A 24,178-nucleotide genomic window follows, 5' to 3' on the forward strand; every position below is an offset into this window, starting at 1 on the left:
CCTCAGTATAAGAAATGAAGTGGGTAGACAGGAAACCAGGACTTTAGCCATACTGTCCTGAGGGAGCCATGAAGCCTACTTTCCTCAGTTTGGCTTGGTCCAGTCCACAGAGAGAACCATTCTACAGGGTAATACTTGTCTTTTTTTTTTCTGCCCACCCCCAGGCAAACAGTACTGTCCAGTTCTTAATCTGTATTTCTGGATTCCTCTCCACTCATCCCTTTCTTTGGAAGGAAGTTCTTTTCTTTTCCAGTCACTAAGATTTCTGACAAAGTCCTAGTAAGAGTCCACTTTATCTTATGTCCTCTTTCATCAAACAGTTACCAAGTACCTACAAAGTACGGGTACTGAGCTAGGTCCTCAGGAACCAAAGCCAGAGTACTCATTGCCATTATCCTTGATGTTCCCATTGTCTGATTGCATGCTTGCACATGGGTGTCATAGCACCATGTAAACAGTGAGCATACTTCCAAACCCCATAGCCCAGCATGTGACCTAACACAAGACTGATTTTCTAATTTATAAATGTTTTATATGTAGCTAAGCCTTTAAAGGCTTACAAATTAAATTGTATTAGTAAGTCCTATGACAAATTGCCTTTATTGGAAAGAAATTGTATTAAATCAGGCTTTTTTTGAGAAAATCTGTGTTAAATGTTCACTAAACCCACATATTTTATCTCATAAAATCTCCTTATAACCATAATCTATCACAGTTAGAAATGATCTGAGATATTGTCTGACCCAGGTTTGATTTTTTCTGTTACTTGTTGAACAATGAAACAGTTGGAAAACAAATATTATCAAGAGTTTCGAAATATAGAATAATTAGAACTGAAGCGGTTTGGCCAAAGGAGATATGAAGACCTCAGAGTCCCTCCTCTACTCTCCCTCCATCCCTCTGCTTCTGTTCCTCCCCAGAACTTGGAGCAGATCACCACAAAAATGGTGGCATGTCTGCTCTTCATGCTGCGTATGAAGAAACTGAGACCAAAGGGAGGTTGCAGGTCTCAAGGAAAGTTAATTGCAAAGCAAAGGTAGCCTCCTTTACTATTCTTTACCCATCCATCCATCCACCTGCCCATCCTTCTATTCAAACATCCATCCAAACATAACCATGCCCATCTGCTCATTAATCTGTCCACTCCACAAATATTCATTAAGCAACAAACATCCTGCACTTGAAGTAACAGCAGTCAATGACCAGACCATGAAGTTTCTTATATGTCATCTTAAGAATTTTGGACACTGTCTTCAGGACAATAATGATAACATTCTAGGGATTTTTTTTTTGTTTTGCTTGAGTTTGGAGAGATGTGTTTGTATGTTACCACTACCACACTTAAAGCATTCCACTGTAATTCCTTAATATGAAATATTCAGTCAGGCAGTTAAAAAACTTTGGTGAGAAGGAAGTTGTTGAGGGGTTGGAAGGATAGCTTGGTGGGAGGATGCTTGTCTAGCACATGCAAGGCCCTGGGTTCATTCCCAGCACTCCAGAAAGCAGAAGGGAAATGGTTAGTAGATCAATAGATTTTAGGAGGGAAGGCTTCTTAGTTAATCTCATACGGAATAAGTATCCGTAATGTACTACTGCTCACCACATTTTGGGCAGTCCATAGAATGGATACAGCTGCATTTGGAGGTAGATTCTCTAAAGGAGTAATTATGGTTGAATGGGTCATGAGGGTGAGGGCCTAATCCAGTAGGATTATTGTTATCAGAAAAAAGAAATCTCTCCTTTTCCCTTACCATCATCTGCCAAGAGTACACACCAAAGAAGGGCCATGTGAACACACAGAAAGATGGCGGCCACCAACAAGCAAAGAGAAGGAGGTCTCAGAGTGAAACCTACCTTGCTGGAATCTTGGCCTTGGTCTTTCAACTTCCAGAATTGTGAGAAATCAATGCCTGTTGTTTAACCCACTCTCTTTGGTCTCTTGTGCAATAATCCTGGCAAATTAATACAACTAGGCAATATGAGCATCATGTTATCTGCTCTTTTATTTAATCCTCAGAAAGATGTCATGAGGTAAATGCTCCTGTATCTTTGATGGAGGAAGAGATTAAATCTTAGAGAGTTAAATAAACCAACCTGCATACAGTAGCAGCTAGTAAGTGGCAGAAGTTAATTTCTGCCACAGATTTCCCAGTTGTAATCTCCCTCCTGCTTCCAGAAGACAGCAGGCGCCATCTGAAATAAACTTCCTCAGCCTCCCTCCTCCACATCTGTAGATCCACTTTGCATCCAATCTTATTCCTTTCTCCTCCCCTACTCCTCGTGACCATAAAAGACCCATCTCCCTCATGCCCATCTACTTCTTCACCTGCCACTCAATGCCATTTCTTCTCCATTATTGGGGACATCTCTCTATGAATTTTTTTCTCTCTCCTTTTCAAAACCTGGAGTTAGGTGCATTCTTGGCTGACAAAATCCTTCTGTTCACAGAGCCTTCAGGCAAACAAGGCACAGGCAACATTGTGGGTTGAATTCTGCTCCTACTATCTCCACTCATACTCACGTCCTCACCCTTCAGCATCCCAGAACAGGGACTTATTTGGAAACAGGATCCTTACAGATGTGTTTGTTAAGATGAGGTCATACTAGAATAGGATGAGCCTCTCACCCAATTATATGGCTTATTTTATAAGGAGAATCTGAACATAGACATAGAGAGAGGAAGTTCATATGAAGAAACACAGGGAGAAGAGGACCTGGAGGGGAAAAGCTCCTTCCCTCCAGTCCTTCATAGGGGACCAATACTGCCAACACCTTGATCACACATTGCTAGTTCTGGAGAACTGTGAAAGAAGAAATTTCTGGGGTTTAAGCCACCCACTCTTTGGGAGTGGTACTTTGCATCCTTGTGAAATTGTATTAGTGCTTTGCTCATTAACTTCTGCTTCTTATTAGCTGCCACTTTATGCAAATTGGTTTATTTAGCTCTCTAAGATTTAATCTCTTCCTCCATCAAAGATACAGGAGCATTTGCCTTATGACATCTTTGTGAGGGTTAAATAAAAGAGCAGATAACATGATGTTCATATGGCTTAGGAAAGTCATGCAGTTAAATCAGAGATTTTGAGGAGAGTGGAGAAAGTCAGAAATAGTCACAATGTATAATTTACTACAGGCTACTGTGTCTAGAATAGGCACTCAATGTATCACCATAAAGAGGGTCTATTATCATCTTAATAGAAAAATAGAAGGATGGAGGGCAAGCTGACCAGGGAAGCAGAGAATGGTAACATGGGCCACCATGGATTTATAGTGTCACCATCTACAATGTGTGTGGTTTTTCTGGAAGTGCTCAACAGCTGTACAATTGATGTAGAGAAGATAAACAATTGAGTTTATACAAGGCTGGGCTTCAGTTAAGTAAAAGCTTTCAAAGGACAAAGGGGTAAGGAGGTGGAACATTCTGGAAAGACAAAGTGAAGTGAGGGAACTCGGGACTTAAGTAGATATAGAGGAACTGGGCATCTGAGCCTGTCGCTATTTCTACAAAAGAGGTTTGTGTGTGTTCTCATTTTCTAATGACCAGAGCACATGGAAATTGCTGCTTCCTGGGGAAACAGATGCTGCCAGATGTGAGTGCTAATGAGCTACAAGCTGATGGTCCCCCTAGCTGGTCTTCCTTCTCTACAGCAGTCCTGATGGCCTCAACTACCAGACCATACTCTGGGACATGCTCATCCCTGTGAGAGTACACCCGTATGCTTGTGTCCTACAATGAAATACCTGAAGCAGGCTACTTGGGAAGAAAATGAGCTTATAATTCTGGAGATTCAAGTCTAAAATCAGGAGGCCCCACTCATTTGGGCCTCTAGTGAGGGCTGTATATCATGGCAGGAGCTTATGTCAGAGTGAGTGCTCACAGCTCTAGGCAGGAAGCAGAGAGAAAGAGACGCACACACCAGGACACCTCTTTGAGAGTACACCCCCAATGAACTAAGGATCTCCCAAAGGCATCACCACCTACCTGTAGCACTCACTCTAGGAACCAAGTCTTTTCATGTAGACTGTTAGGAGACATTCAATATCCAAACTATAGCAGAGGGAGTGCTATGGCCACCAACTGCATACATAGCTGGCATGATGGTTTACCCCAGGTTAATCTAATCCGTGGTACTTTAAAATATTGCCCTGGCCAAGTCTGTTCAGATCTTTGGGTTTTATTACTACAGTCTTCCAAATCTTCTCTTAGTTGTCATATTTCAAATAAGAACTATGGATTTGGGGCCAGAAGTGTGGTACATACCTATAATTTCCAGAACTCAGGAGGATCATGAGTTCAAGATCAACCTGAGATACATGGCAAGACCCTATCTCCAAAAACAAAACAAAACACAACAAATGACCAAAAAACTCAGTGGATATCTTCATCATCATCATCCTAGTTACTATAATACTTCAGTGTCTCCAGACACAAATAGTGATGGGAAAGAAATCTAGAAGTTTGGAGTGATGGCATACTATAATTATTCCTAGTTTAAAAAAATGGTTAAAACTAAAGAGAAATAGCAAATATAATCACAAGCAGTGAGGACTATGATACCATGCTGTTGAGAATGTAAATTAGTACAATCTCCTTGGAAAACAGTTTGGTATTTTCCACATGGTTGAATATATGTATATCTATCATGTAGCAACTCCATTCCTAAGTATAAGCACAACAGAAATAGATAAGGATCTCCTGAGCAGAAATTACTCATAATGGACTAGTGATGGAAGCAATTGCATTGCCCATCCACATTAACATGGATGGATAAATGTTCCGTTGTGTGACCATATAGCAATGAAAACTATAAGCTATAGCCATAGGCAACAACATAGATGAGTTTCACCAACAAAATACTGGATGTCAGCCAACACAGAAGAACACACACTGTCAAATCTGTTCACACCAAATTCAAAACAGGGCAAAGTGACTGTTTAGGAATGCAGACTTCAGTGGGTCCCATACAAAGAACAGCAGGGAAAAGCAGACCATGACTCAAGATAGTTATCTTTCAGCAGGCCCATCCCTCACAGAAAATAGCCACGACTGCAAACTGTGGACCCATGGATATACTTTTAGTAGTATTTTTATTTGCTTATGCACAAATAAAAATATGTAATAGGTATTATATGCAATAAATTTTCTTCTCACTTTCATTTCATATATATATATATATGAAATATATATATATATATATATATATATATATATTCTGATTATTATCATGAGCTTTAAAACAAAGGGTCAATATTCATCCAAATAATAAACTTTCAGGCTTCACTGACACATTACCAAAAAAGGTGAGGTAAAAGTACAAATCGAGAACTACATTTATAATCCTAAACACTTAAGGATTATAACAAACTAATAAGGTGTTAAATGGAAGCTATTCTATCCTCCTACCTGACAAATATCTCATCATGACAACCTGGAAGGTCATGTTGGACCGTAGAATTCTCGGCCCTCTTGGAGCTTCTTGTTGGAACATGGGACACAAGTAGAAACTAGCCCCCAGACTCAGCCACCCACCTTCACTTTCCGCCCCTTGGGTGCTCACATACTGTGCTCATCAACCCTCAGATCTTACCTTCACCCATGGCCTTGCACAAATATCTGCTCCTAGGTGACCCCTCGAAGGTGGGCTTGAGGAGAAGGCATGGAGGTGAACCTATCATCATCGACAAGGGGTCCCTGTGTCCCAGTACTTGCACAAGATCTAGGAAGGGAAACATGAATTCCAGGTGCACTGGCCTCTTGGCCCCACATATTTCTTATCCCTTGAGAAGGTACATGGCTGAGGATAATCAAAAGCCCCAATGCTCAAGGCCTCACATTGGGTCCCCCCTTACATGGGGCTCAGGGCAGTACTGCCCTTAAAGGAAAGCAAGAGATTGCATAGGAAGAGCACGCAAAAGGTTTCTTGGGGCCCTGGCACTATTCCACATCTTAATCTGGGTGACAGATAACATTCATAAACAGCGTATTAAGTTCTGTCTTTGTTTTGTATAGTTTTCTGTATGTGTGCTATATTCCCAATAAGAAAAAGGGGTGTGTGTGTGTGGTGTGTGTGTGTTTCCTGGTGCTGTAGTTTATGGGATCCCCAAAAAGAAATCAGCGCTGAGCGGTTGCCTCATAACTGCAGACACCTTGGGGCAGTTAAAATGCTTCAAGGTGTGAATGCCTAAAAGGGAAATGAACAGACTGCTGGAAGCAGTAACTCTCCCTGCTGGGCCCTGGGCTGTCTGGGGTGGAGACACTTGGGAAACCATGCATGGGTTCAGGCAGAGCAAATGAGTCATGGGCCCTTGTCCTCTTGCCTTGCCACTGCAAGAGCCTCACAGGAAAATTCCTTTTCCGCCTTTTGCCAAGAATTATAAATACTATATTTATCAAACCAAAATTACAGGAGGTTGTTCCCATCTTGGTAGAAGCAAAAGGAGACCAAAAGGGGACCAACTCCTATTACCCTCTGTTTGGAACACAGTTCTAGGAAGGCCTCTCTTCCTCATAAGAGCAGTTGGATGGGTTCATCACATCTTTTGCTAAATGTCTACTATGTTGCAGACACAATCCTTGTTTTTCTGTTCCACCATCCACTTAGTTTCATTCTCGACAGGGAAACAACTCTCCTTTTATAAAGATTCAGATTGTCGATTCTCAAAAAGATTTCCTTGTATCCCACATGGTTTAAATATCAGGATTTTTCTAAGAATACATATTTCAGTGATAATTCAGAAACACACACACATATACACACACACCACCTCAGATCTTACAGCCATGAGAAGATGAAGGAAAAGTGAAAATTTGGCCTATGCTTGTCCTCTGAAAGCCCAGTCAATTTTTCTTCCAAAAAAGAAAATTCTGAGCTTTGCATCTAAGCTATTTAAAAGCCACACATCTAAAAAACACACCAGTTCCTCCCCCTTTGGAGGAAGCAAGGAAAACATAAGATTCAAGTGACCTTCAAAAGCTGCTGGTGGGAGGTAGATCAGGTACAAAGGGTGGCTTCAAACTGATAAAAGCAGCAACATGTAAAATTGGTTTGGAGGGGGAAATGAAGGAGCGTTGGGAGAGCAGAAAATACAGGCTAAATCCACAATTAAAGCTGTAGATTATGGACTAGAAAGGATCCCACTCACTCCCACTATTGACAACACCTGGCACATATGCCCCTGTCACTCAAGCTCCACCTCACATCCATCTTTTCCCTCCTTTATGTTTTCTCTTGCTCCATTGCATATGTGACAGAGTACCTGCAACATTTTATAGCACAGCTTTATTTTTTTACCTTACCCAACTAGACTATGAGCTCCCTAAGGACATGACCATATTTTATACATCATAAAAGTTAAGTTAATGTAGCATGAGTGCCATAAATACTTTCTATGAATGAATGAATGATGGATTCCATTCATGAGACTATGGATTTGGCTTTTCTAATCGCTATGATTCAATCCTTAAATGATGGAAGTGTCTTGACCCCTTCCAGAGTTTACCCACCTTTCTGTTTCTAACTTGTGTTTTCAGGTTCAGCGAACTGTGAGTCCCATAGTGTCAGACACGGGCAGGAGCACGTCCTTCAAGTAGAGTTATGACAAGAAGTAAACTGACCAGCAGTACACTGAAACACTGGTGGGATTGTTCTCCGATCCAGAGCTCCAACATTCCTGGGGAGAAAATGTGGACGAGGGTGAGTAGGAAAAAAAGCACATTTTGTGATTCCCTTTTCTCCAATTCCACTTGAACTAATTCCTCCAAAATAGTATGATGAATGGTGTTCTCTTGTCATACAGCCTGCAACTAATATTTGAAAAGAAAATACATTCATTTCAGGCCACCAGATTTTCTCTGTTAGGTGAGTTTGTTTTTTTTTTTAACATGGGTTGATGCTCACAGAGAATCTTCTTTCATCCAGAAATCTCTAGGGAAGAAATCTTCTGGATACAGGTAGCATTTTGCACTTAGTAAAACATACCTGAGCAAGTCAAAGTGTAGAACTAGTCAAAGCTGATTGGCCAGCTAGGGATTAGTCTATTCTCTGCCAATTGCTTTAAACTACTTCACTGCCATTTCACCATTCCAGAAGAAAATCACCTTGGCCTGGGGAGGAAATTAGGGTTAAAAGTCAATTCATCTATGTAACCACAGCTTCCTCATAGTCTTATGAAAATTAAATGGAAGAACTTACATGTCATTTCACCTACTAATGGACTTCCAAAGGAGTCAGGCGTTATGCACAGTGTAGTGGCCTTGCAGGGAAGCACGTGCTGGGGACAGGGGTGGAGTCCTGTATATATGTCCTCACTCTTTTGCTTAGTAGTAAGTAGTACATTGGGTCATGAGCTAGTTACTTGACCTTTTTAAATCTGTTTCTACATTTATAAAATGGTGATAGGAGGGTTATTTACAGGATGAAATGAGAAAATGTACTTAATGTGCTCACAAGATAAAGGTTAATTCCCTGATGATTTGAGACCAGTCGTCTGCTGTCTGTAAGAGAACCAACCATCAACTGCCCACAAATACAAAAGCACCGAGCAGCCAAACCAAGCCAAAAGGGTTCTATTTTATTTGCAGGAAAAAGGCTATAAATTAAATTCAATGACAAATGTTTTCTTTAAACATTTTGACAAGCAATAAAAGGTTTACCTGGAAGTCATTAAAGATAAGTTTGATTTTCACACCACTGTGATGTTGTAAGGTAAAGTACTGAACTCCTAAAAGTTTCCTTTAGTTCTAGGACAAATATCTGTTACAGAATTAGATACTTCAGAGACTTTGGTCAAACCAAATTACCAATCCATATTGAAAAGAATTACATTTATTTGTGACTCATATGCCATTCAACATAAATACTAATTTATGTATACTGAACCAAAACTCATCTCTTATTTGTTTATAATGACTCAGCCATGCTTACTAAACTGAGACAAACACAGAGAAAGGAAAAAGTATTCTCTAAAGCAAGCCAGCATTTCATCCCATCTGAATCCCTGCAAGAGACATTAGCACCATGTTCTTTTCAATACATGTGGATCCTCAACATTTGTTATTTGAGCCCTAAAAACCAGACAGTTCCTCCTTCTGAAATCTTCAAATTGCTTTAGCCAAAATGTCCTTTGAGATATATAATTCCAAGACTTCTGGGTGATATTTTTCCCTCATTATTGAACTTTATTTCAATATCACACACACCACCACCACCGCCAACACCACCAGTTCATTTCACATTGGAGAAAGTAATAAATATTTGGAAATTATCATTATCACCAATGGCCAAGGGTATTTATTCCTTGTCATCAATGCTTCCTATGGATATATTTCTTATGCTTTTCGAGGTACAGCATGTTGCTTAAAAATATCAACTTGAATCCCAGCCATGCCATTAACAAAATAATAGGTCCCTAAATGAGTTAATTAACTTCTCTTCACCCATAAGAGGGGGTTGAGAATAGCCTCCACCAGGAAGGGTTATTATGATCATTAAATAGATGAATTGCTTAGAATTGTGACTGCCATATACTAAGCCCCAACACGTGCTTCCAAATTACCAATCCATAATGAAAAGAATTCCATTTATTTGATTCCTATGCCATTCAACATAAATATTAATTGATATATACTGAACCAAAACTCATCTCTTACTTGTTTATAATGACTCAGCCATTCTTACTAAACTGAGACAAACTAAGTTACGTAGGGAGCACATAAGAAGAGCAGTCAGTGCAGCTCACAGAAATCGCTGAAGGGAAAGCAGAGTATAGGGAAGGCCTGGTGAGAGATGGGCTTGGGATCGGGTTTGGGCTAGACTCAGTGGCCCTAAGCTTCCAGTAGCATCAATGAAGATACCAGGCGTGAGGGCCTGGCCAGGACAATCCTTTGGGGAAACCTCTGCTAAACTCATAAATACTCTTAAAAGCAAGTCCCTTACACAAACCTCAGCAGAGAAAAGCAAGGCCTGAAATCATAGTACAAATATAAACCCGAAGAAAAGGTAGAGAGGTCATGCCACACCTGCAGGGCTGCAGAGGGGCTGGGCACCAGCGGCAGTCTTTTGACAGAGTTGTTTGGTTTGGTTCCATTTTTAGAGAGTTGGTAGTTAAACATTTACCCAGGCACCACTGGGAAGGATGAAGAGGCTGGCTCAGAAAGACTGAAAGTCTGAAAAAGAAATACTTTAAACCGCAAACCTGTGTCTTTGACATTCATACTTGTCCACCTCACATGAGACAGGAAACTTCCATTTGGGCCTGGTGTGTTCTGGTTTATCCAAAGACAAAAAGCCAAATTGAACTCTTGCTCCACAGAACAGCAAAAAGTGTTGACTGACAGAATTTGAAAGTGTTGCTCTATTTTCCTACTAAATACTAGTTCAATGTAGGTCCAATGTAGCTATCTACACCGTGTATTCACATCTACTGTAAGTTTGTGGTAAATGTCCTAAAAAGGGGGGATATGATGAAAAGGGGGTAATTCACATGCTCTTTAGCCACCCTTTTTAAAATATAATTATTCTGACATCTTGTAAGGAATATGAAAACTCTATCTAGTGACAATTATCCCTCTGCATCATTATACTTAAAAGACAATTTGAGTTGTTCAGCTTTCTAGGTTGTTCCTTAAGTATAAAGGTGAAAGAGTCAGGATCAAAATAAAGAAGCACCCCTACATCTGCTTGTGTTAGTGTGCTTGGGGTGCCATAGGAAAGTACACAGACCAGGGGGCTTAAACAACAGGAATCTATTTCTTCACAGATCCGGAGGCTGGAAGTCCAGGGTGAAGCTCTCGGGAGGGTTAGTGTCTCTCTTAAGGCCTCTCTCCCTGACCTGTAAGTGTTGCTGTCTGTCTGTGTCATCAGATGGTCTTCTCTGTGCCTGTGTCTGTGTCCCATCTCGTCTTAAAAGGCCACTAGTCATACTGGAGAAAAGCCCAGCTTCTGGAAAGATCCTATCTCCAAATATAGTCCCATTCTCAGGAAGTATGGGTTTGGACTTTCACATATGAATTTGGGAGACAAAGGGGACACAACTTGCACTCTCACACTGCATAAGCACAAGCATAATGTACCCATGAGGACAATTTGACTTAATAACATCACACATCAAGTTCTTGGGAAAACACCTTCTGAGATGGAAACTGAGGTTTCTGAGGAGTGCTCCAAGGAACACTGTCCAGGCTGAGGGAGAAGGCCGCAGCTAAGTGCATAGGCTCTAGCTGGATGGCCCTTCAGAATGGCCTGGAATTGATGCAAAAGGGGCTGCTGGGGAGGATGCATGCCGTGCAGATGGAAGCTCTCTCTAGCTGAAGGGAATTGCAGCAGTGGGCCACCATGAGTTGCCATTTACCAAACCTTTGGCAGTTGACAGAATGAATAGCTGCTCATTCAGAACCTCTGGTCAGTGCACCTCCGTGTCCACTATAAATGTGACATTTACTTTCCTCAAAACCTCCAGAATGGGTCAAAATATTTACAAACCATACATGTAACAAATAGATAATGTTCCAAATATGTAAATGACTCATACAACTCAGAAAACAAATAACCTAGTTTTAAAACTGGACAAAGGACCTAAAGAGTCACTTCTCAGAAGAAGATATACAAATGGACAACAGGTATATAAAAAGGTGCTCAAAATCACTAATCATCAATGAGATGCCAGTCAAAGCCATCGTGAGATATCACCTCTCATCTGTTAGGATGGCTTTTAGTCAAAAAATATCAACTGCTGGCAAGGATGTGGAGTAAAAGAGCTTGTTGGTAGGAACACAAACTGGTGCAGCCATGATGGAAAATGATATGGTGGTTCCTCAAAAAATAAAACAATGGAACTACTTATGATCCAGCAACCCACTTCTGGGTGTATAACCACAGGAATTAAAGTCAGTATGCTGAAGAGATATATGGCCTCTTGTGTTCACTGCAACACTATTCACAGTAGCCAAGAAATGGAAACTACTTGTGTACCCACCGACACATGAATAGATGAAGAAAATGTGGCATGGATAGACAGAGGAACACTGTCCAGCCTTCAAAAAGAAGGAAATCCTGTCATTCACAAAAGCATGGATGAAACTGGGGGACATTAAACTGAGAGAAATAAGCCAGGCACAGAAAGACAAACACTGCATGATCTAACTTAAATGTAGAATCTAAAACAGTGGGACTTAGACTGGGGATGTAGCTCAGTGGTAGAGCGCTTGCCTAGCATGCACAAGGCCCTAGGTTCAATCCTCAACACTGAAAAAAATGTTGGGCTCATAGAAGCAAGGAGTAGAACAGTGGTTACCCAGGACTTGGGTCTGGGGAGATACATTGGTCAAGGGTAAACACTTTTAGTATAAGATGAACAAGTTCTGGAACCCTAATGAACAGCATGACTTACATAGTTACATAGTTAATAAGACTGTGTCATATACTTGACATTTACTAAGAGAATAGAACTTAAGTGTTCTCATCACACACACATACATATATGTTCTTCATTATGAGAGGGGGTAGATATGTTATCTTAGTCGTGGTAATCACATATAAATACATATATATATATATATATATATATATATATATATATATATATATATATACATATCTCAAAATATTATGTTTTATACCTTAAATATATACAATTTTATTTGTCAATTATACTTCACTAAAACTGGGAGGGGAAAATTTCTCATAAATGAAAGGGCAAACCCTAAAATATTTGGCATAACACCAGTCCCATATAGAAAATGCCCAGCCAGGCTGGGCATGGTGGCTCACATCTGTAATCTTAGCTAGTCCAGAGGCGGAGATAGGGAGGATCATGGTTCAAGGCCAATCTAGGCAAAAACTTAACAAGATCCCATTCAATTAATAAGCCAGGCATGGTGGCATGTGCCTGTGGTCTCAGCTGTGTAGGAGGCATAAACACAGGTCTAGGCCAGCTGAGCATAAACTTGAGACACTATACAAAAGAGTAACTAAAGCAAAAAGGTCTGGGTGCATGGTTCAAGTGGTGGGGAGCCTGCCTAGCCAGTGTGAGGCCCTAAGTTCAAATAAATAGTTCACTGGTGGTAACTGATTCCTAACTTGAAGGAGAATGTTTCACAAATCTTACGTGTTCAAAGTCACCTGTTAAGATTGTGCAAATACAAGGCCCCTGCCCCAACCACACTCTGTGAATCTAACTCAAAGGGTCCAGGGTAGGGCTATGGAATATACCATTTTATCAAGTTCCATTGGGGTTCTAATTTCCAGAAAATCTTGAGGCTTCCTTCTTGAGGCTGTTGAGTGCTGATACCAGTAAGAATACCTATGCCCAGAGATACCTATGAACATTTCAACTGCTCTCATTGTCATGAGTTCTGTGGATGAGGTTTTACAAATCACAGCTCATCTCAAAGACCTCTCCCCCTTACACAAATACCATGTATTCCAAAACTAAAACATGCACAAATCATGTTTTTTATAGAATTCTCCTTTTTGACATGTACTTTTATTGAGGTATAAATCAGCCCTAAAAGGCAATTTGATGCAGAAAGGAATTTGCTGGAGGATGTGGATCCCCAGGGCTTGTCTGGTAAATGAGAAGCAGTTTCAAAGACGAAGTGTCCTCCAGGTGTAAGAGGCTGGACTGGATGGAGGCTTCACTTTCTCATTTAAATCAAGTACAAGGGGACCTCAGATGGGATTGCAGAAGGGTTTCTGACTGTTGGTCACAAAGTCCAGCTGCCTTGAAGAAATTACATTGACATGAAGACATTGACCAAGAGCCCCAAAATAAATAGGATTTGTAATGCAGAAAGTGACCCCAAAGTTTAGACAAGCTTTCCTTTCCCTATCAGGCACTTTCCCTAATTTAACACTGGGTCATGTGGTTTTTCAGTATCATCTGTGGCTTTCTTTTCCCATGAATAGGCCTCATTTATTCTAAAATATGAAGCTTTGGGGGGTTCTTGAAAATGCTACTTTTACTCAGTAAAAATCAGTGAAGATGGAAACCTATCTGTGTGAGAATCCATTCTGCAAAAGGAATAAAGTAAGAACAGACAAAAACAGTCTACTTTCTGCAACCGATCAGTAGCCACCCAGACCTGATCACCTTCCGATGATGAAGAAAGATGCTAGAACTAACAGAATCTTACAGTCACTGAAAGCTCTGAAGTAACCCTGTGCTCACCAGCTCCATAAGAACATCACACATATGGGGATGAGTGAATCCTCTTGTCCTTGGGTTTACATTATCCTAACAAAATCTATTCCACATTCTCTTCTTATTGGCAACAGAGGTTTCCATTATTGTTTTCCCACGATTTGAATTTATTCTCTTTTAGAACTATCTCTCCAGATTTCTCAGGGTGTTGTAACACACACAGTCACCATTACACCTCCCTTATCCTTTAAGTGTCACCCAATGCCTTGTTGGTTTTTCACTGGCTCTGTATGTAATTTACATTTAGTGCTTCTTGCCCATGTTCTAATATCTTTCTCCCTCTGTGCTGTGCTATTCCTTGGTGTTTAGAATTACAGAGCTGGAAAGCACAAGAGTCAGGAGCACTTCAATAAGCTGCAGTAACAAGTAAGCCCCACACTCTCAGTGGCTCTGCACAATATAGGTGTGTTCTCCCTCCTGAGACAGCCCATGACTCTCCTGGGAAGCTACCCTTGAAGATATGGCTTTCTTCTATCATGTGGCTGCAGCATCTTTTGGTTCCTCACTTCCAGCAGTGTAGATGAAATAGATAAAAGGTGTGGGACATGACAGAAGCAGGCTAGAAACTGGAGTAAATCGTCCATACCAGCATCTTATTAGCCAGAACTGTTACACGATCAACCTAACTCAAAGACAGAGGAATGTGGATAAGTGCACAGGGGAGCATAATGTCTGCACAGGACAGATCTTAGATGTCCCCTTTCTTTCAACCTCTTTAGACTTTTTAGTTGAAGCAACTGAGACTCACAGAATAAAAGTTACACACAGCCCATCTGTGACAGCTCAGCTCAGTATTTGCGAAGAAGCCACCATTTTGAGTGATTCTTGTCAACATATTAAAAAATGCTCATAACATGTCAAATATAGTCAGAGTCTTGCTTCCAGACCTTTCTATTCAGGACTCCAGGCCAAGGAGGATGGTGATCACCAGTTCTGAAACCCACATTTCCGGGGCAGTGCCTCTAGGGCTGAGATGGACGGGTGAAAGGTCTAAGGAGTCAAATGACAATAGCAAACCCAAATTATGGGAAATGCTTCCTGGTTCCTATGAAATGTAAAGTTACTTTGGGGAAAGTCAAGAAAAATAGAAACAGAATACCCATAATGCTTCATTCCAAGGTCAAACGTGACGACACCTCTGACGCTGTGTTTTGTGCTTGATTCTATCAAGATAACTTTAAAGGGTGGGGACAGCATCTATGGGAAAAGAAGTTCTGGAGGTGTCAGCTTGGTTTGCAGCCATCATGACTGCTCATAAAAAATGAGACTTGAAAGGTTGTCTTCAGTTCAGATCAAATGCAACAAGAAACAGAGGTGTCCAAAAAACTCCAGGTAAAGAGGAAGAAGTGGGTATGGGCAAGGGGTCTCTGGTAGATCTGAGAGTGGTCTGAGAGAGCAGTGGTTTCCCAGTGGAAAGAGGTGGTAGTGAAAGCACACAAATACCAGCGCACCTCTCACTGTCAGCATCAGTGTGAACAGGGTAATTACTTATGTTTCTAAGTTCTGGCTTTCCCATTCCACAGATCACATAGCTAAAGGATCTTTTGCCTGAATTTTAAAATTTTCAATTGGTGATCTAGCATTGACTAGTTAAAGACTACATGTTATGCTCCTATTTTTTGTTTTGTTTTGTTTTGAGACAGGGTCTCACTATATAGCCCAGACTGGCCTCAAACTCATGATCTTCCTGCCTTGGCCTCCCAAATGCTAGGATTATAGCCATGCACCACCACCCTGCTTTAGAGTTCCTCTTTTTATGGATCTTGGAGAAATTATTTAACATTCCAAGTCCCCACCCTCCCAAAACAGCTAGGGAAAGTAAAAGAAATAAAAATAATATCTGCCATTTGGCTACAAAGTATACTGTTGATTTAATTTAAACATTTAAATGAATAAAATCAAATAGCAATAATAGAAAATTTATAGCAGTACCAGAAATATATTATTTTATCTTTTCCCAAAAAACCAATGATTTTTCCTAGACTGCAGACCAGCTATAAGAAATAGTGAAACTATAGAAATAGGTGACAGGCTTCTTCATCTTTCAATTTTTCATTTCATTCGTTTCCCATGCCACCTGCTCCCCTCTTTTGTTTATCTTCTAAGTTGAGGAAATATTGTGCCCACTTTATTAATAGTCATTTTGAAACCAACAAGATGAATGGATATTTTTGAACTTGGATAAGTTATTGTCAAAGCCTGGGCTCAAGTCAGTGGTCATTATGGGGAATAGGAAAGGGAGGCAGGCCAGGTAGCTACCTCCAAAGAACTTGGAAACAGGTAGTTTTTGGAGGTAAACTCATAAAATATATACACAAAGTGTAAACACACCAGCAAAACAAAATGGATAGAACTTATAAGTCTAGAAGCTATCCATCTATATGTAGAAGAGTGTGGAACACTTCCAACTTTGATTTAGGGGAGACAGAATGAGAAAGATCTGCATGGGATTGAAAGTTAGTGAGCAGAAAGTCAAGTGGCTGCCTGATTGGATGAGTTGGGTGAAGAGGAGTTGGTCAACCAAGAAAGCAGCTCAAAGGGAGAATCAGAGGCCGTAAGTGGCCCTGTGGAAGTGCATTGAAGTATCTAGAGAAGACAGTCTTGGCAGTGTTAACTAGACCATTATGGTTCCCCTGATGAAATATTGTACTGCCACTGTGGGCAAGAGTGCCTCACATCATTGACAGAAGCATTTTAAGGTCCATTAAGAGCCCTTGTTCTGATTCTGTGGATACACCAACTGTATCGTATAGTGAGCCTGTCAGTAGAGCTGCCTCAAAGCCTCCAAGTCTAGTTGCTGGTTGTATTTATTACTGTAAATTAACATAACTCTGGCTCATGCTGTGTGCTGGTTCCTTGGTACATATGCCAACAAAATCACTTCCAAGAACCTAACAGATCTTCAGCCATGGTGAGCTCTTCAAGGTAAACACCACCCTGTGGAATGCACCTGGGCCAGCAGAATGTCGCCAGCAATGTCTTAGCCTCACTCTATGCTCCTGAACTATAGTTGAACCAGCCCTGTGTAACTTGGACCATATAAAAAGCCAAGATTGAGTTCTAATAATATGTGTGTTTTTGTGATCTGAAGAGACAATTGCCATATGGTAAACCAGAAGCAGTCTGCAGACTGAAGAGATGGGAGAACAGGGCCATTTTAACAAGCCACATGCTGATATTCAACTGTAGCTGGGACCCTGCCATAGACAGCCTCATCAAAGAGACCAACACGGTTGACAGGGTAATGTCTCCCAGGTTTTTCTACACCTTCTTCAGTTGCAATAATCGCTACGTGATAAATACAGTGACCGCTCATTACAAAATCCAGCTTCCAAGGGTGGAAGGTTATGTGGCAGCTCTCATCTGCTGTGTGATACATTGGCATCTTACCTTTGTCCCTTCTCTACTCTCTGTCCCCAGTCCCAGGTCTGTCTAGAGTCCTGTGCATTTGAGACATTGGATTTTACTCTAAACTTGGGAAAGTGAAAATTTAAGTCATAAGGCTCACTGCAGAACCTCAGGTAGAAATATGCGTGACAGTACATAAAGGGCAGTGGATGAAGGGAATGAAGACTATGTCCTAATATACACAGTGGAATACTATTCAACCACAAAAAAGAGAATGAAGTTCTGTCCTTTGAAGTAACATGGATGGAACTGGAGGACATTACATTAAGGAAATAAACAATGCACAGAAAGACAAATACCACGTGTTCTCATTTATATGTAGAAGCTGAAAAGTTGGTCTCATAGAAGTGTAGAGTAGAAGAGTAGTTACCAGAGGCTGGGAAGTGTGAGGGAGAGGGGGCATTGGAGAGGGATGGTTAATGGGGACTGGGGTGCAGTTAGACAGAAGCAGTAACTACTAATTGTCTACAGCATATGAATCTATAGTTAGCAACAATTAATTGAATATTTCAAAATACCTATTGGAGAGAATGTTCCCACCACATTTATCAACGAAATGATAAATGTCCGAGGTGAGACATATCAATCATACTGATATGATCGTTACATGTGCACATTACTGACATTGCTCTCATGAATATAGACAAGTATATGTGGATAAAAATGAAAATATATTTTTAAAATATAGGCTAAAACTCAAAAGCTTTCTCTGTAGTTCCAATAAGGTTTCTACCTGTGTTTTGTGCCCTGTGACTAGGACAATTTCTAAACTTCTGCACCCTCATACAGTTTGTCACACATGTCTAAACTCATGTCCACAGACATTAGTTACTTGGTTTTCCTTAAACAGCTTCATTGAAGCATAATTGGCATACAATAAATTGCACATAATTAAAGTGTAAGTTCTGATAATGTTGACATACGCATCCACCTGTGAAACCATCACCACAACCAAGATAATGAACACATCCACCTCCTCCAAAAGCTTCCTCACACCTGTTTATGATCCCGCCTTCTGCTCCTTCCTACCTCACCCCCATCCCTAGGCAACCACTGTCATTATAATTAACTTGGATTTCAAAGAAATTTATATGAATGAAGTATGCATATGCTGGCTTCTTTTTTGGCATAGTTATCTTGATTTCCATCCATGTTGTAGTGTGGTCAATTGTCCCTTCCTTCTCATTGCTGCTGAATAGCATTCCTTAGGTGAGTGGACCACAATCTGCTTATCTGTTTGTCTGCTCCCCAGTTTGGGGCAATCAGAAATAATGCTCTATGAACATTTATGTTAAAGTATTTGTATGGATATATGCTTTCTTTTCTCTTGGGTAAATACCCAACAAGAGATGACTGGGTCATATGGCAGGTACATACCTAACCTCAGAAATTGCCAAAGTGCATCCCCATCAGCAGCCTATGAGTGTTCCAATTCCTCCATACCCTTGCCAACACTTGGTATGGTCAGATTTTTCTTCTAATTTTAGTTACTCTAATAGGTGTGTCATGGTATCGGCTAATGGTTGTACTTTGCATTTCCCTAATGACTAATGATGCTAAGGCAACATTTCATGTGATCGTTGGTCATCTATATGTTCTCTTAACAAAATATCTATTCAAATAGTCTGCCCGTCTTTAAGTGGATTATTTTCTTATTATTGAACTTTGAGAATTTTTTATCCATTCTGGATACAATTACTTTGCCAAATTTATAGACTATGGTCATTTTTTTTTCAGTGTCTGTTTTTGATTTTCATTCTGTTAACAGTGTCTTTAGAGGAGAAATTTTTTTAATTTTGATAAAGTCCACTTTATTAATTTATTATGTTATGGATTGAGCTGTCAGTGTAGTATCTAGGAAATGTTTGCCTAACCCAAGCTCAAAAACATTTTAACCTATATTTTTATAGTTTTATCTCTGATCCATTTTGTTAGTATTTATGTGATGAAACATATGGATTGATGCTCATTATTTTGTGAATCTTGAAATTGTATAGGAGTAGGCCTCCACATTTACTCTTCTTTTATAAAGTTCTTTGCTTTTGGCTTTCTTTGTTTTATTCTGTTTTTGCTATTGTAGGTCCTTTGGGTTTCCATGTGAAGTTTAAAATCAGTTTTATCAATTTCTACAAAAATATGTCTATTAGGATTTGCCTTGGTAGGCTGTTGAATCTATTAATTTAGGGAGATTGACATCTTATGATATTGACTCTTCTAGTCCATGTGCCCAGTCTACCTCTCCATTTATTTACATCTTTTCTTAATTTTTTCAGTGGTGTTTATAGTTTTCAGTGTATAGAGGATTGTCAACAGTCCTCAGCCTCAGAGAATAAAACAGAGTACTCAATTTCCCCTTCAAGATGAGTCAAAGGTCATGGACATTTGGGCTTCTTAGAGCAGCACAATTCAGGAACAGCAAGGAGAGGATGATAGCACCAGCTTCCTAGACTGTGAGTGCTCAATGAGCAAGCTCAGGTGCACAGCCTAACACAGCATGGGTTGTGGGCCCAGGCGCCTGAGTTCAAATCCCACCTCCACCACTTACACCTGAGGCCTAGGAAATTCATCGTCTCTCTAGAATTCAAGTTTTCTGATTGACACAATGTAGAAAAATACCAGCACCACCCTCCTAAGGGATTCATGAGGATATAGTAAGCTCATCAAACTCTTAGCACTAGTTGTGTCATATTCTAAGCAAAAAATAAATATTAGACCAATTGTTGATTTTATTACCAATAGCACTTACCATGGCATCTGGAAAATAGCAAGCAGCTAATAAAATTCACTATTATTAGCTTACAGAGCAAATGAGCTCACTTGGTTCACAACTTCAGGTAGGACTCTCATCTGCCTTGACTATTCCAGGCTGACCTGAATTTGTAGGACAAGGCCTGACTTGGATATAGAACACTCTATTCTTTGGCTTCTGTGTTTTCAAGCCTACATTAAACACATCTCTTGCAGGATCTCACTGTGATAGGCAAATCTCCATATATTGTTGACTTCCTTCCACTCTCTCTGTCCGCCGTGGGGTCTGAAGATGAAGGAGATTGGATAGATCATTTTCCCTCCTTACTCCTGTAATCCTTAAAGACTCCCTCTCTTATGAAGATGACTCTACTCTGCCACTGTCCCTTGTAGCAGAGAGGCCTCTCTCGCAACACTGGGGCTGGAGGAGGCAGAGGACTCTAGGGAGGGCCACTCAACAGGAGCAGAGGCCTTTGATGGAAGGGCATAGTCAGCCCACGCCTACCCAGTAGAAGTGAGAGTAACAGGGGTTGTAAAGCTTAACTTCACCTCCCTCCTCCAGCTGGAAGTCAGGGGCAGGGAGGCAGGGATGGAAGGAGTTTGCAGGAATGGCATTCCAGGGTGAGGAGGCAAGAGGAGGCACCCATTTATTTGTACGAGGCATAGTGATTGTGGACCTTCCCCTTGCTCCTGCCCCCCTTGGCTTCTGAGCTCATGGTGGGGGGAAGGGCCAGCCCCTTCTGGCAGCTTGCAAGCAATCTTCACATCACACCATCAGCTCTTGCATAGAAGCGTGTAAACAAGAGGACCAGCTATGAGAAACATATGAAAGAAATAAAAGTTGTTTGGTCTGCTGTCAAGAACGGATTATTGGAATATTCCAGCTCCAGTCCAAAAGTTACCACCAACAATAACAACCAGGAGACCACATCCCATGCTTAGATCCACGAAACCTTCATCTTTATCATTCCAAGAGAACAAGCCACTGGCCTGTGCTCTGCTTTTACCATGGTCCTCTGTGTTCTCGTCTGTCCAAGCAGACACATGAGGACCAAAAAATATGAAAATGTCATCTGTGGCTTAACCAACAGCAGATGAGCTTCAGTTGTGCTGAAGGTTACCAGGTGCGAGTATATTGACAAATCTTTGCTGTCATAAAGCAATCCATAATTTATTTGGCATCTTGAGATCAACTGGAAATGTCATATTTTAAGTGAATCTTCCAGACCTAAGTTAACCCTACTTAAGAATATCCTTAGGGGTTGGGGTGTAGCTCAAGTGGTAGAGTGTCTGCCTAGCAAGTGTGAGGTCCTAAGTTCAAACCCCAGTACCACCAAAAGAAAAGAATAACCTTAATCCTTAATGAAGCAGTCTTTTGGAATAAACAAACTTCCTAAAAGGTATATATTTCCTTTGCTTCAATAAAGTATATGGAAAATAATTCTATATATTTAAGTGATTCGGAACAATGATTATAATGTAAGTAATAAAATATTAAGAGGTCCACATACCTAGGAGCAGTTTGTCCAGGCATTAAATGAACCCAGATCATAACTGCTGCTTTTTTTTTTTTTCAGTTCTTGCACAGACTCTCATAGCTCCTCTTGATCCTTCCTGTGTGGCTGTTACTCTACTTATACCACCAGACCTGTCCATCTGTAATCTCTGTCTTCCAGTAAGAGCTGACATGGGCTAGGACAGTGGTTCTCCATTATAGCAGCACACTGAAATTTTCCTGGGACATGAAAGAAAGTGTGTGTGCTGGATCCCATCTCCAGAGTTCTGGTTTCATTAGTCTGGGCATTAGGACAACTCAAAACTCCCTGGGTGCTGAATGTGACAATGCACTCCTGTAATCCTAGCTACACAGGAGGCAAAGGAAGGAGGACCAAGAGTTCAAAGCCAGTCTAGGACTGTTTCAAAACCAAAATACCAAAAAAAAAGGACTGGAGATATGATTCAAGTAATAGACTACTAGCAAGTACAAGGCCCTGAGTTCAAGTTTTAGTACAAAAAAAAAAGACGACCACTGGATTTGAGGCTGAGGACCACTGGGAAAGGAAATTGGATATCATATCTGTTAAGAATTCTGTATAAGGAGCTGATGGAGTGGCTCAAGAGGTAGAGCACCTGCCTAGCAAGAGTGATGCCCTGAGTTGAAACCCCAGTATTACCAAAAAAAAAAGAGAGAAAGAGAGAGAAAGAATTGTGCATAAAATGAGAGTTAATATGATCTGAGAGATGTTCCTACAATAAGCTTTAGTGTACAAATGTTTTGGGCCTGTGTTTTAGAGCTCTTTGTCCTACCATCTTGTTCCTGCTATGGTCAGACATACTGATCTCCAGCTAGAGAAAGGCAGAATGGATCAGTGGTTAGGTGCTCAGAGTTCAGAACTCAGCTGCCTAGTTTCAGACCTTGACTTTGACACTTACTGCGTGATTTTGCGCAAGTGCCTTAACCTTTCTGTGCTTCAGTCTCATCAAAAGTATTAGAATAGAGTGTGGCACATAATAATACCTGGGAAAGTTATTTCACCATTCAGGGCCTCACAGGGAACAGAATTTGCTTCAGGCAGTTAAGGTAGAGAGACACAGGTGTGGACAGTGATAAGAGAACAATCCAGGACTTTTGTGACATGCAGAGACTATGACAGTGGGAAGCTGTGCCTGGCCTAGGAAGGAAAGAAATAGTGTTGTGAGAACTCAGAGAAGGCAGGGGCTGTGGAGAGACACAGCAACTGTCAAAAAAGAGGCACAGAAGCAGCAAGGGTGCAGAGAAGAAATGGCCCACCTCCCTTTCTCTTTCTAGCCTCCAGCTGTCTCCTGTTGGAGGTTCCCACTAACACAGTGAGAAGCCAGGGAGAGGGAGAGAAGCTGCCCTCGGGGCCAGTCTCTCAGGAGCTGAGCAAAGCCCAGAACAAAAGAAGGTGGGAAGGCAACCAACTGGAGGATAACCAGCACAGTTAGCTGTTATTAATTATTCCTGATCAGAGAAGGTCCCTGTTGGGGTTGCCTCGCGTTGGAAAACTTTACAAAGAGCTGCAGAATCTGAAACAAAATTGCCCCTCAAGCTGTACTCAAAAGGAGATGGTTTAACACTGCCATGTTCAATTGAAAAGAAAATTGTCAGGCTCTTGTTGGGTACTGAGGGCTCAGTGCAGAGCACCTCAGTGCTTGTGGGCAGGCCATCCCCTTGCTGAGCCCCCTCACCTGCTCCCTCCACCCCTGCCCCTGCAGATCAGAGCACAGACCTCCCAGCTCAAGGCCTTCGCTAATCACAGCATTCCTGAGCCTGACAGCAGTGTGCTGGGCTCTGGAATGTCCTCCTCCACCTTCCTGCCTCCAAACGCCACCTCTTTCTTCTCACTCATGAATTTTGACCTTTAATGCAATATAGTCTGAAGTTTTCCAACCTCCCACTATCTACTTAAGTAGCCATTCCTGGCAGTATTTACATTTGCTCTACAAAACCTTCCTGGGAATCTCAATACTCATTCCATAGTGAGTGATGAAAGCAGAGGCAGTTCTTCTGGAAGCTTCTAAGTAAGAGACAATGCTCAGAGGAACTGATGGCTCTTCCAGTAGACATCTATGCAGCTGCCAGTCCCTCTCCGGGCTTTGTCACTGCACATAGAGCAAATGAGAAATATTAATTTCAGAGTCATGATGGGGTGCATTGAACCTTCTCGTTCTGTGCTGACACAAAGGTTTGGTTGCATCAGAAACCCAGCAGTGACCCACCTTCATCTCCAACATTGGGGTTTTTTCCAGATCCTATAACCAGATGTTCCTTCACTGGATTTAATCAAACTATTCATCTTTG

The 24,178-nt window shown here is 41.1% G+C and overlaps 1 protein-coding gene across 2 annotated transcripts in view; it reads left to right on the top strand.

Annotated features, from left to right (window-relative positions):
• The window catches only part of Nedd9 (neural precursor cell expressed, developmentally down-regulated 9), a 176,432-nt gene that overhangs the window by 60,750 nt on the left and 91,504 nt on the right, over positions 1 to 24,178 (top strand). Inside the window, exon 2 of one of the 2 annotated variants that reach the window (XM_020184292.2) lies at positions 7,532 to 7,694. In XM_020184292.2, the coding sequence (XP_020039881.1) occupies positions 7,596 to 7,694 (99 nt within the window). In that variant the 5' untranslated portion in view covers positions 7,532 to 7,595. Of the gene's footprint in view, positions 1 to 7,531; positions 7,695 to 24,178 lie in introns of those variants that run through there. The other variant, XM_074082904.1, reaches the window with a different exon arrangement.

This window comes from Castor canadensis, chromosome 8, assembly GCF_047511655.1.
Source record: "Castor canadensis chromosome 8, mCasCan1.hap1v2, whole genome shotgun sequence".
NCBI classification, from domain to species: Eukaryota; Metazoa; Chordata; class Mammalia; order Rodentia; family Castoridae; genus Castor; species Castor canadensis.